The 13,897-nt window shown below is 44.6% G+C and overlaps 1 protein-coding gene across 1 annotated transcript; it reads left to right on the top strand.

Moving 5' to 3' along the window:
• The first annotated feature begins 5,130 nt into the window (after positions 1-5,130).
• PDP1 (pyruvate dehydrogenase phosphatase catalytic subunit 1) lies at positions 5,131-13,193 on the top strand. Its single transcript, XM_056112679.1, has 2 exons — positions 5,131-5,225; positions 9,145-13,193. Exons 1-2 carry the CDS (start codon positions 5,159-5,161, stop codon positions 10,797-10,799), a joined length of 1,722 nt encoding a protein of 573 aa, XP_055968654.1. The 5' UTR covers positions 5,131-5,158; the 3' UTR covers positions 10,800-13,193.
• The last annotated feature ends 704 nt before the right edge of the window (positions 13,194-13,897 follow it).

Here is a 13,897-nt window from a genome sequence, read left to right as displayed (position 1 = left end):
AGGATCCATCTCTGCCCTGACCAAATAACTACGTGAGTACAAACAGCAGCGCATTTGAAGCAAGCCTCTTATGTGGCCAAATGGAGCTCCATGCAGAGGCAGGAAAAATGCAAGGCAACCCATAAGAAGCTCTCTGTAGCGGTACATGCATTTAGTTTCTCTGCAGGACCAGGATTTCATTTATAATACACACATCACCGAATCATACAATTTTGTTGCCAGAAACAAAACATACTTGAGTTAATACTTTGGGGAGACTTTATAATTCCCTCAGAAATGCTTTGCCTTTGTTGCAGGCAGAGAGTAGGGGACCATTGGTCATGTATATTGGGAAAAACATTGGAACAGAAATCTGCCCAAAGGCATGAAGACTTTTGAGACATAGGAGCTGTCCTTTAAGTCCAGTGAAAAACTTGCGAAATAGAGAATTCCATCCCAGAGTATGACTGGACACTCTGGGAGGAGAGGATCCACTCTGGAACTAAGATCATCCAAAGAATATTTAAAAAATATAACAACAGCTCGTTTCTTCTACTTGGCAACCACATTAGCAACAGATGTTGGGGATGGAGTGGAACAGTTTGGCAAAACTATATATAATCTAATTTGACAAAAAGTGCACGTCCCCCCACCTCCCCAAACCAATCACTCCCTGAGATGTGAACTTTCCCTTTTTTTGGCAGGTAGACCACACCCCATGGTGCTCAGGGTCACTCTTGAAGGTCTTGGAAAGTCATAAATGATGCTGAATGTCTCCACATTCCTGCCTACGATGTGTACTTTATAGCACATATTCTCTTCCTTGACAATTCACTGCAGATCTACTTGGGATGTACACTCACTTTTCCCACTCTGGAGCAGCCTGTGTTCATGCTTGAGTATGTTTATCTCTCTTTTCCTCTTATTCTCCAAATAAAGTTTTATTTCGCTTTGAGTTCTCAACTGTGAGATATGGTTCCAGTTTGTTTTTACATGTGGTCATTCAGTTTTGCCAGTACCATTTGTTGAAGAGGCTGTCTTTACTGCATTTTATGATCTCAGCACCCTTGCCAAAAATTAGCTGTCCATATATGTGGGGGGTTATCTTTTAATACTCTATTCTGACCCATTGGTTAGAGGGTTCATGCTTATTCCATTACCATGCTGTTTTGATCACTATGGCTTTATAGTATACTTTCAAGTTAGGTTATGAGAAACACCCAGTTTCTTATTTTTCACTATGTTTTTTTTTCTACTCAGGGTCTTTTATGATTCTACACAAACTTTATTATGAACTGTTTAAGTTCCTGAAGAATAATGTCTGAATCTGGAAAGGAATTGCATTGAATCTATATAGTAGTTTAGGTAAGATAGTCATTTTGACCATATTGATTCTTCCAATCCAAGAGCATGGAATCTTTTTCCATTTTCCAACTTCTATTTTGTGTTTCGTATATTTTATTATATAGAAATTTCTCATCTCTTTTATTTGTTCCTAGGTACTTGCAGTTCTTGGACACTATTTTGAATGGGATAAAATCTTTGATCTTTCCTGATTATCAGAATGCAACAGATTTTTGCATATTGACTTTGTAGCTGGCCACTTTGCTGTGTTGTGTCTTCATTTAGTGCTCTTTGGTCTTCACTGACATTCTGTCTAGTTGATCTGTCCAGCGATGACAGTGGAGTGTTGAAGTTCCCCATCAGAATTGTGCTTGCATCCATGTTTCTTTAGGTTTGTGAGAAAAAGCCTTATGAACTTTGCTGATCCTACATTTGATGCATATGCTAATTAAATTTAATACTTCTTGATCTATTGTTCACGTAACCAGTAAGTAGTTTCCATCCCTGTCTTTACTTTCTTTAAACTGAATTGTTTGGTCTGATATAAGTGCAGCTATCCCAACTTTTTTCTTTTTACCATGGCTTATGACTATTTTCCATCTTTTCACTCTGAGCCTGTATCTATACTGTGAATTTAGATGTGTTTCCTGTGAGCAGCAAATAGATGGATGTTTCCCTATCCATCCTGCCACTCTGTGTGGGGCTGTGAGTTCTCTGGGATGCGAGTTCACTCGTGGCCACCAGCTTCTGTAATAAATATTCCTAATTCAGCTTCTATGTCTTCTGAAACTCCCTTCCAGCAATGATACATTCTTTTGAAAGTATCTGGTGGTGACAAACTACCAGTTTTGAGACTCTCTTTTCAGAAATAGCTGGGTCAATTGGAACAAAAACTCATAAAATGGGAGAGGGGAATCACTACTATTTTCGTATTAAAAAAACCCACTGTTCATACTAAAGTTCAACAACAAGTTGAACTTGTTTCTTATGTAGATCTAAAACCAATAAGAAGAGTTAATCCAAAAAGTGTTCTGACTAATTGCAAAGTTGATGCGGATTACAGGTACATTTCCCTTAATGTTGACAGCTTTGAGGAAGTCACTGATATGAATGCTTACAGTCTGGAGTCTCATTTCACAATTGTCAGAGGAAAGTTCAAAGACAACAAACAAGTCTTTCATTTTCTGAGTCCTCAAGCATAAACTCCTGTCCACTCCCAGTGCTGGGAAATGAACCCAGGAAACATGTAAGGCAAATGTTCTATTGATGAGCCCCAATCCCAGGCTCCTGAGCAGCAATTCTAAAAAAAAAAAAAAGACAAAAGAATCCACTGAACATAACATAAAGACATAGTAAGGGAGAAACGAATGGACAAAGACAACAGAATGTAAGAGATGGTCCACAAGAACTGACCTAACCTGTGGGGGAGCCGTGAGGATGGGAAGGGCCTTTGGGATATAGGTAGAGGGAAGCAGGCATTTGGAGGGGTCTCTGTGTGTGTGTGTGGGGGGTGGTGGTGTCGGAATAATGAATGCACGGAACTGTAACAGTAATGTAAATCTTGGTGGCTGAATTAACAATGGGAGCCAAAATTCCACTCATCTACTGGTCTTCATGTCTGTAAAATTGTCATAGTGATACTCCTCACGCAAATTTACTTCTTATACTTTCCAATCTAGTAATAACAGCAGTAATAACAGCATCTAACTGTAGGATATATTGCCCTGGGGTGTGGGGTTCGGGTCTCTTACTCTTTCGAAGTCCTTGATCTAAAACAGATGCTAAGTTTATTTCTTGTATATATGTCCGTTTCTTCCATTCTGAACAGGGCTGGGAACTCAGGCAGCATAGCTTTGCCTCTTTCCCTTCTTACCAAGTTCTCCTACTTAATAGGGCAATAGGAAAAACACACATAACTCAGATACTCAATATTAAAAAGAACAACGAAGAAGACAGAAGACTTACCAGGTTACGGGTAGCTCATTTGTAAAGTAGAAAGGGGGGGCGTGAAATGAGGCCAGTGGACCCGAGGAAACAGGAATGAAGGGCACATAGGATAGCTTTAGGCATTGCACAGACAGCCTGGACAATAATGGGGGATGGGGGGGGGGGAAGCTTCTCTCCTCTAATTGAATCTAGAAAGGAGGTGGCTGAAAAGATCCAGGATCTAAGAACTAGTTCCTGGTACTGTTTGTGTTTACATTTTCATTACCTCGTGATCTGACAATGCCAACATCAATAAATCTCCACAACACTGTAAACACCATCGCCTTATTATCTAGTCTACATCAGCCTGTGAGCTTTTATTGGCTAGTATGTGAAGACGCTGCATAAAACCAAAGTAAACATACACAAGGCAGGCCAGGTGCATATCTACCTGATCTCATTTCCAGGAAAGTTTGGTCATAAAAAAAGAGGGCAATGTGTGGATAGAGGCTAGTTTCACAGCCCCGCGGGCCTTTTGTTCTAAAAAAAAAAAAAAGCAAACAAAAAAAAATAAATAAAACGCCAATGCCACTGCAACCTTGCTCTCATCTTGGAGAATCAGAAACAAGTCTCCCGGGGTAAAGCTAACTCGGATGGAGGTATTCTTGACTCCCAGTGCTGTGCACTCCCCCACTTCTTCAGGTTGCATCCTACCTCTTGCCTCGAAACTACTACTCCAGGCAAACAGAGTGAGCAGATTGCAAAGCGGTTCGGAGGCCGTCCCCGACTCTTCCCGGGGCCACCGCTTCCTTATCGCAAGTTCTACCGGACGGGCCCGCGGCCTCTCCGTTCTGGGTTCATGCACTTAAACAAACAAACCAAGAAACCAAGAAGAAACCTTGCAACCCCAAAGCATGCGGCCAGATCCCTCCAGGTGCCTTCGTGCGCAGCTCGGGCCGCGGGCCGCCGCCGGGAAGCCCGCGTGCTCCTGGGGCCGAGCACGTGGGGCCGAGCAGGGCTGCAGCGGGCCGGGAGTGGGGGCAGCCGCTCCCCGCAGAGGTGGCGCCGGGGCCCGCAGAGGAACGGGCGCGGCGCGGCGCGGCGGGGCGCGGCCGCGCGTCGGGCCTCGGTCCCCGGAGGATGCTGGGGCCGGTCCCTGCGGCTCCGCGCCGCCAGCCGCCCGGCGCTCACGTCAAGGCCCGCAGCGCCGCCCCCTCCTCTCCCGCCGCCGCATCCCGGTCACGTGGGGGAGGCGGCCCAGCCAATGGGCGCCGGGCGCCGAAGGCCGGGGCTGGGCTGACCCCCGTGACGTCACAAAGCCGGCGCGGAGCGCGCGGCTCTTCCGCCCCCCGCCGCGCCTCCTTCGCCCCGCCCCCTGGCCCCGCGGCGGCCAATCGCGAGGCGCGAGGCGCTCCGGGGGGCGGGCGGAGGGGGGCCCGAACCCGAACCCGCGCGGCGGGGCCGGGAAGCCGAGTGGGCCGGCTCGGGGGCCGCGCCGCGGCGCTCGCGGGCAGCGGTGCAGGGGGGTCGAGGAGCGGCGCGGAGGAGCGGCGGCCGCCCGGTGCGTATTCCCGGCTCGGGGGGATTCCCGAAGCTGGGGGGGGCGCGGGAGGGAGGGAGGGAGGGAGGGGGCGGTGGGCCACGCCCGGGAGGGGTCACCGCTGCCGCCGCCGCTGCCGCCGCGGGGGGATCGGGGCGGCGCGCGACGGGGCGCACCCCGCCCGGCCCCCCGAGCGCCCCCCGGCGGGAGGGATGCGGCGCCCGGGGGCTGCGCGCGCCCCCCCCCCGCCGCCGCCCCGCCCGGCCCCGCGGCCCCGCCCCGGCCCCTCCCCCGCGCGCCCCGCCCCGCAGCATCCTCGGCCGCGCGGTCCCCGGGCCGCTGTCGCCGCTGCGAGCCGCGCGCGTGTGGATGTGGCCGGCGCCGGGCTGCGATGAGCAGCGGAGAATGTGCGTGTGCCCCGGGCCCAGGCGGAGTGGTAGGTGCGGGGACCCGGGGCAGGAGGCTCGCGCGTGTGTCTGTGTGTGTGCGTGCGTGTGTGTGTGCGTGCGTGTGTGTGTGCGTGCGTGTGTGTGCATGTGTGCGTGTGTCTGGTTCCAAGTGCGTTCCTCTGCTGCACGGCATTGAGCTCCGCTAGCAAAGACTCTGTGTGTGTGTTTGTGTGTGTGGGTGTGTGTGTGGGTGTGTGGTGTGTGCACGCTCGTGTGTGTGTGTGTGTCTGTTTCCAGGTGGGTTCCTTTGCTGCACGGAATTGAGCTCCGCTAGCAAAGACGTGTATGTGTGTCTGGTGTTTGTGCACGCTCGTGTGTGTGTGTGTGTGTGTGTTTCCAGGTGGGTTCCTTTGCTGCACGGAATTGAGCTCTGCTTGCAAAGACGTGTGTGTGTGTGTGTGTGAGTGTGTTTGTGTATGTGACCAAGGCATCCTGGCGAGGGGAAGAGCATTGGTTATTCCGTGAGTGCACTTTCGTGTGTGTGTGTGTGTGTGTGTGTGTGTGTGTGTGTGTGTGTGTGTTTTGGGTCGGGTGAGGAACCCGGGAAAGGAATCAAACAAGTGCGAGGGCTTCGGAGTCTGGCGAAGGCAGCCGCTGGCTTCTCACTCGCGTGCGGGGAGAAGAACTTGGGAGCTGCGCAGTGGCCCCGCGTGTCCAGGAGAAGCAAAAAAAAAAAAAAAAATAATAATTGCAGGAAGATCGCAGTGTTTGGGCAGGGTGTTGAGTGCCATCGGGTTACATAAACGGAGGCTCCGACACGTTGGAATCGAGTCGGGCATGGGCGCTGTCGTTTATCTCCGGAGCTTTTGCAAAACCCACGGCGTTGTTGTGATTGATTTGTTCCTTGCATCTCTTGATGAAGGTGGGGGGGTGTGTGTGTGTAGAGGGGTGGGGAATCAGTTCTTGGCACAGGTGCATGGGTCTCTCTCTTTCTCTTTTTGGATTTACAGTGCAGGATTCGTTATTAATCACTGACAGAATCGGCCAGATCTGCCTGGAAGAAAATGCTGCATGTCATCCGTCCCAGGCTGAATCATGGGATTAAGAACTTGCCCAAGAAATCGTAGTCAGAAATAACTTGCAATCTTGACATTTCTCCAGTGAACCAGCCGCGGCACCACGTTGCCATTCCTCTTGCCAAATCTAGCATGTTCGGCTTGATTTAATTGTGCAAGTTTCTCAGCAGAACTTTTTAGTTTCGTCGGGTTTTGTTCTGGAATCACAGGATATTCAGAACGAGAGTTTTAGAAGGTGCATTTATGCTTGATGAAAGCTTTTGAAAGTACTTTAACTTTTGAGGGCAGCTGGTCTCCTGGAGAGAATTTAACACTTGTGCTTGTGCTAATAGAATGCACGTTAGTCACAGAGCAGTGTTGTCTTCAGTTTCAGCCTCTCTCTCGTCAGAGGCGTGTTGGGAGTTGGGGAATTGGTTTGCATTCTCAGTTTATAAGCTAAGTTCCTTAACAACTCAGATACAGCTGATAAGACTCACCCTGGGTTTTTTGGTTTGTTTTGTTTTTTATTTTAAGAACTTTTGCCTAGAAGAAAAATCATACGATATTATCTGTCACATGAGTCATTAATTCCTTTTCCACTCTTATCTTATTAGGCTTGCAGTTAACTGCAGCAGCAAGCAGAAACACACACAAATTTAAGTGAAGTGCAGGTTCCCTGGATTCACTCCTTGATTGGGCTTATGATTCAATTCATATTTCACGGAGAAACACATTTTTTCCCCTCTAGTTATATTCTTAAGTTGTAAAGCACAAAAGCAAACAGTTATGAAGAATTTTTTTTTTTATTAAGACTGGCATCTACTTGATCATTTTTCATCATAGAAAATCTTTATGCAAGGCAGGAAATGTGTTAGTGTGCCTTCTGCTTGCACACAAACCTTCCAAGAGATAAGGGTCACGTATGGAACCCAGTGCCACGTGGCCCAGCATTAGAGCACATCTCCTGGCTCTGTCATGTACACTTAACCTTTGGATGACTTTCAGGGATTCAGTTTGAAGTGCTGCTATTTAAGTAGTTAGTCTTGAGAGGTTCTAGTTCTTCCGGAGCGTTTATTTTTCTCTTACAGCATGGCAGAATATTGTTACTGATCTCATTTACAAATTTCTGATCATTGCCTCCAGCACATAATCTTGTCTTCTGTTTTTTAAGCAAATCTCTTAAATGGTGCATTTGCATATCACGGTACTTTCTATCGCTTGCACAAGGGTTCTGTACGACGGACTTAGGCAGTGCCTATTACAGAAGCAATCGGGAATCGGTCACTCTGTGTTTAGTTTTCTCTGCACCTTCATGTTCCACTGTCACTTCTCAAATTACTCTTCAAAAGGTAGTATGTGAAAATAATGTAATATATAGCTAAGATTCTTTGATATTTCTGAATTTTTTTCCTAATGGATGCAAGAAGGGCTTTTCTTAAGAAGGGCTATTTAATATCAAGGCCCAAATGATTTTAATTTCTTTTTTTTTTAAATTTTTTTGGATTTTAATTTCTTAATCCTACTTGTTTACTACATTTGTGCTTTTATTTTCAATGATTTGATTTTGTTCTAATTACAATGCTGTGCCATTTTATCCAAACCTAAGCTATTGTTTTATTATTCTTTATTGTTGTTAAGTGAGGTTAAATATTTCCTGTGGATAAACTCTACTTGGAATTCCCAGTAGCTGAAAATAATATTTCCTTTAGCTTTCCCTTATGGCTAATAAGCAGAGGGAAATGCTTGCAATATATTAAAAATTTAATATCTATAAAATTTTAAATGGAGACCGATTATGTTACAAAATTTTAGAGCCTCTAGACCACTTTTTTTTTTTATCATGCAGGGTACAGTAAAATTAATAAATTTAAAACGATTTGATTTCAAACCCTCTTTTCAACAAATACTTACAAAGGTATAGAATTCTCGATGAGATCTTTGATAACATGTGACCCCCGTGTGTTCATGTATACTTAGGAAAATGAGCTCCACATTAGCCTGCTTTTCTTGGATCATTTGGCGAGTTGGTAACCAGACCTGTGCTCACTAAACTGTATGGTGGTCCAGAGAAGCGTTGTTTACAGCACGGCAGTCTCTGGGTATAGGAAGGAATATAGGATTGCTGCTTCTGCTCATTATATAAGCTTTCTGTATTATAGTGAACATATGATTACTACAGTAGTAAACGTTTTAAAAGTAATGCAGGGGTAAACATGTAGGGGCTAAAACGTGCTTCTTCGGTAATTGCATTTGTAATCTAGATATAATTTCTTCATAAATGAGAGAAGTTTCATGCAATCTGGGGATCCAAGTCCTTTTTTCTGGTTTTTTTTTGGGGGGGGGACTACACCCAATATTGTATGGTGGAGGTTGGGGGGGGGGGGAGTGCAGTTTCTGGTTCTGTTCTCATACCATGGGGTGGGTTGCTTCTAGTGGTACTGGGGACCATGAGATGCTGGGGGTTGAACCCTGATCTGCTGCATGCTTTGCCTTTTGAGTTACCTCTCCACCTGCCAGGGCCATTTTCAGTGATAGAGTGGGGAAGTAGTGATTGGCCAGGTGGACGGCGACTGCATTATGTTATATAATCTTCATCTCCTCAGATCTTCCCGGCCAAATCTATTGTACATTCTGCACAGTTTGTACTGCAAAAAGAAATGCGGGGGGAAAAAAAAAAAGGAGAAATGTAAATCTAGATCATTGTTCAGCCCTGGCTTCATAATGATTGAGGATTTTTTTTAGCAGAATATACCTTGTAGAAGAAGCACGCGTTAGAGATATAAAATGCAGTGCCTCCTTCCTTGTGCAAGGCTTAGAATGCAAGTTCCCCCGATCAGTTGTTAGAAAAGCAAAAACGTAGATGATCTGAACTGTAACTCTGTTTTGTGTATGTGTGTAATTGGCTCTCCAGGAATCCCAGCCAGAAGTTCCAGCTTGCCGCTGTTCACTGATGCCATGCCAGCACCAACGCAACTGTTCTTCCCTCTGCTCCGTAACTGTGAACTGAGCAGGATCTATGGCCCTGCATGTTACTGCCACCACAAACACCTCTGCTGCTCACCTCCTTATGTCTCCCAGAGCCGCCTGAGATACACGCCTCACCCGGCATATGCCACCTTCTGCAGGCCAAAGGAGAATTGGTGGCAGTACACCCAAGGGAGGCGATACGCTTCCACACCGCAAAAATTTTACCTCACGCCTCCGCAGGTCAACAGCATCCTGAAAGCTAACGAGTACAGTTTCAAGGTGCCAGAATTTGACGGCAAAAATGTCAGTTCTGTCCTCGGATTTGACAGCAATCAGCTCCCGGCCAACGCTCCCATCGAGGATCGGAGAAGTGCCGCCACCTGCTTGCAGACCAGAGGGATGCTTTTGGGGGTCTTTGATGGCCACGCAGGCTGTGCCTGTTCCCAGGCTGTCAGCGAAAGACTTTTTTACTATATTGCTGTCTCTCTGTTACCCCATGAGACGCTGCTCGAGATTGAAAATGCGGTGGAGAGCGGCCGGGCACTGCTGCCCATTCTCCAGTGGCACAAGCACCCCAATGATTACTTCAGCAAGGAGGCATCCAAATTATACTTTAACAGCCTGAGGACTTACTGGCAAGAGCTTATAGACCTCAACACCGGGGAGTCGGATATTGACGTGAAAGAGGCTTTGATTAACGCCTTTAAGCGACTGGATAATGACATCTCCCTAGAGGCTCAAGTAGGTGATCCCAATTCTTTCCTCAACTACTTGGTGCTCCGAGTGGCATTTTCTGGGGCCACCGCTTGCGTCGCCCACGTGGATGGTGTGGATCTTCACGTGGCCAACACTGGTGATAGCAGAGCCATGCTGGGTGTGCAGGAGGAAGATGGCTCTTGGTCAGCAGTCACGCTTTCTAATGACCACAATGCTCAGAATGAAAGAGAACTCGAACGGCTGAAATTGGAACACCCGAAGAATGAAGCCAAGAGTGTGGTCAAACAAGATCGGCTTCTTGGCTTGCTGATGCCTTTTAGGGCTTTTGGAGACGTTAAGTTCAAATGGAGCATCGACCTTCAAAAGAGAGTCATAGAATCCGGCCCAGACCAGTTGAATGACAATGAGTACACCAAGTTCATCCCTCCCAATTACTACACGCCTCCTTATCTCACTGCTGAGCCAGAGGTAACTTACCACCGACTAAGACCACAGGATAAGTTCCTGGTGTTGGCCACCGATGGGTTGTGGGAGACGATGCATAGGCAGGATGTGGTTAGGATTGTGGGTGAATACCTAACGGGCATGCATCACCAACAGCCAATAGCTGTTGGTGGCTACAAGGTGACTTTGGGACAGATGCATGGCCTTCTAACGGAGAGGAGAGCCAAGATGTCCTCGGTATTTGAGGACCAGAACGCAGCCACCCATCTGATTCGCCATGCGGTGGGCAACAATGAGTTTGGGGCAGTCGATCATGAGCGCCTCTCCAAAATGCTTAGCCTTCCTGAAGAGCTTGCGCGCATGTACAGAGATGATATTACAATCATTGTCGTTCAGTTCAATTCTCACGTGGTAGGAGCGTACCAAAACCAGGAGTAGCATGTGGGTCTTGTCCTGGCAGGTCTCAAAGCAGAGTTCAGGGCAGGTGGATTTTTGAAAGGTATTAACCAACAGTTCTGGTAGTTGTATTAAGCATTTTCCCATTTGAGGTTGTCGCGGTCAAGTACTTAAGATTGACTTTTTTCAGCAGAGTGGCAAAATCTCGGGAGAGTCATTCTGCCTACGACGCATCTATCAGCATGTACTTGAGGCAAGTTAGTTCTGTATTTATTATAGAGGTCTTATGATGTTGGCTTCTCCTCTCAGTCTGAGGAAATCAGGATGACCTGGATGATTTAGGGCATTTTCTCTTGGTCAAAGAGAAGAAACATGGTTCACACCTGCAGACCCCCCCCATCTTTTTTTTTTTTTTTTGGCATTTAAGATTTCCAGTGTTCACGAGAACCTTTCTTGCACAATTCCCTAGATATATAGTCTATTTTTGTTCATAAATATTATTTTTTTTATCCTGAGGTGGTTTTCAAATCCAGTTCTTTAACCCACAAATGACCAAGAGCCAAGCAATCTGAATTTGTATTTGTCATTATTTTTCTGGAATGCTTCTTAAGCAGAAAGACAGATTATACCCTTCCCTGCCCCCCGGTTGCCTAGTGTAATTGGAACTCTTTCTGTTATGCCACGCTTGAAATACAGTAAGTTTTAGTTTCATCTATTCTAATGTTGATATTAAATTTTAAAAAGTTGGTTTGCTAATGAAAAAGCTTTAATTTAAAAAAAAAAAAGAGCCAGAATCAAAAGATGAGACTGACAAATTTAGTTATTGTCACCGTTAGCCACCAGTACGTCATCCTTATGTAACCTGCAAAGGCTTGGCATGCTGTGTGTGGTGATGGAACTGCTGCCAGGACATTATATTTGTAATTCAGTAATGATAAGAATTGTCATTGCTTTTGGACTTTTTAAGGATGACATGCAAAATAAGTGGATATATCAAATTGGGGAATAAGGCTTAATATTACCTTTTTTTTGGAGTTTGAGACAGAGGAAGTTTTTCTTTTTTCCCTGCGTTACCATAAGTCAATTAAAATAGTTGGTTTAAAAAGTGCTAGATGCTTTTAAACATATTGTAGCTATAAATAGAATGTTAAGGTATATATAGTATTTTGATCATAACTATTATGCATGCTTGATGCTTCATAGAACACTCAGTGGCATCAAATGTGGTTCACAGCAGTCTTTATAATATATGCATTTCCCTCTGATGCTGTTATCGAAGTAAATCAAATTAAATATATTCAATTCGGCTTTCTGGGAGCCTATTTGATATGCATCAAACTGGCATTTTGTTTCTGTGTTTAATGGTGATCTGTGTGCAGCTGTGCATAAATTTTCATCACTTATTCTAGCGTTAAAGGAATGGTTCTGATTATATCGGATATTCATATAGAGTTTACTGAAAAACACGATCAACTTTCCCTTATGTAAATAGGTTGTGTTTAGGAGCCCTTTCAGATTTCTGTAGAATATCAACTGGATTTACTCCTGGACTGTGGAATTAGCTGCAACATTTGTCCCAGCTGAGGATAGGTTCAGGAAGATTGCAGCCCAGAACATCATATATATTCGGTTTTTAAAGTCTTGCTCCCTATCCTCTCCCTTATTTTTTCTCCCTTATTTGAGTCAGTTAGGAGCATTTCCGAGAAGTATTTTGTAGAGAATAAAATCTCAACTGTATATTTATTTATGAATATTTCAAGAGACTGCATTTTTTCATAAAATATATGTAGACTTCAGTAGAACTTAAAATTCATTTTCTGACTACTATTTAAATTTTTCTTGAACACCATTAAAGAGTTCCATATTATATATTTAATAAAGCCCCATATCTCTACAGTATATTTAAATTTAGTTTCCTGTAGTTCTAGTAATTCTGATCATTACACCAAAATGTTGCTGTACAGTTTGAAAGCCAGTCTGTTCTCTATAGATATGAAAATTCAAAATGTGGAGTTGAAATTGTAGAAGTGAAAAGAATTGTATGTTAGAAATCAGAATTTAAAAGCAGTTGTGATTATGATTGGTTGTTAACTCTACCTAGAATTAAAGAACACATGTAAATTTTTATGGTACTTAGCTTTTCTTAAGCTTTTAAAGAATAAACTTTCTAATGTATCAACTTCTGTATTTATATTTAACCATGGCTTATAATATTTATAATACGCCCATAAACAGTTTATTGTATTGGTGGCATAGCACACAGTGCTCACTTGGAGAAATGTGTATATTGTAAAATATGTATCTGTGTGAAGACCTGTGAAAAGTTTATGTATAATATAGTGAATGGTCAGATAAATGCCCACAGTAAATTAAAGCTTTACATCTGCTTTCTGGATGACCTGTGTTGGTTTTGAATAAAATTCATTACATGCTTTCTGTGGTAGTAGATTGGGACCCCAACAGACACATAGTACTTTGTCTCACAGCTGTGTTGTAATTTACAAGATGCATTTTAAGTGTATGGTTTGAAACATGGTAAACACAATTCAATAAAGATAAAGAACTTTTACATTTACTCCAGAAAATTTTCTCATGCCCCTTTGCAGCATTTCTCTACATACCTATTGTTCTGAATTTGTTTTCACAAATCAGTGCTATTTTTACTCAAATATGTTAAATAAGTGAAGTACTCCTTTGTGTCTGTTCAGTTCATTGAGATTATGATTTTATTTTCACTCATTACTAACGAGCATTCTGTGTTATATGAATACTACAGTTTATTTATTATAGATGGGTTTGTTTAGTCTCCCAATCCCCTTTTTATTCTTTTAATTTTTTGGAGGGGGCAGTATGCAGGAGGCCCCAAGGGCCCCTGGTGCCGTTGGGGCCCGTGGTTCAATGCAGGGGCCTGAGGCTGTGATGACGCTAGAATCCTGCAGTGCTGGCTGGGCCATCCTGAAACCTTTGGGGGCCACACGCCCTGCATGACTGGGGCACTTTGTGCCAACCGTAATCATTGTACTCTCTCCTAGCCTCTGATCACCTTTTAAAAGATAACTTTTAAGATGACCAATTTTCAGGATTACTGTTCGGTGAAGTACAGCTTTGGTTTTGCAAAGATAATTATAGTAGAAATGTTC

This window comes from Sorex fumeus, unplaced genomic scaffold, assembly GCF_029834395.1.
Source record: "Sorex fumeus unplaced genomic scaffold, SorFum_2.1 ptg000002l, whole genome shotgun sequence".
Taxonomy (NCBI): domain Eukaryota; kingdom Metazoa; phylum Chordata; class Mammalia; order Eulipotyphla; family Soricidae; genus Sorex; species Sorex fumeus.
Note: the sequence above shows the minus strand (reverse complement) of the source record. Positions and strands in the feature narration are given on the sequence as shown.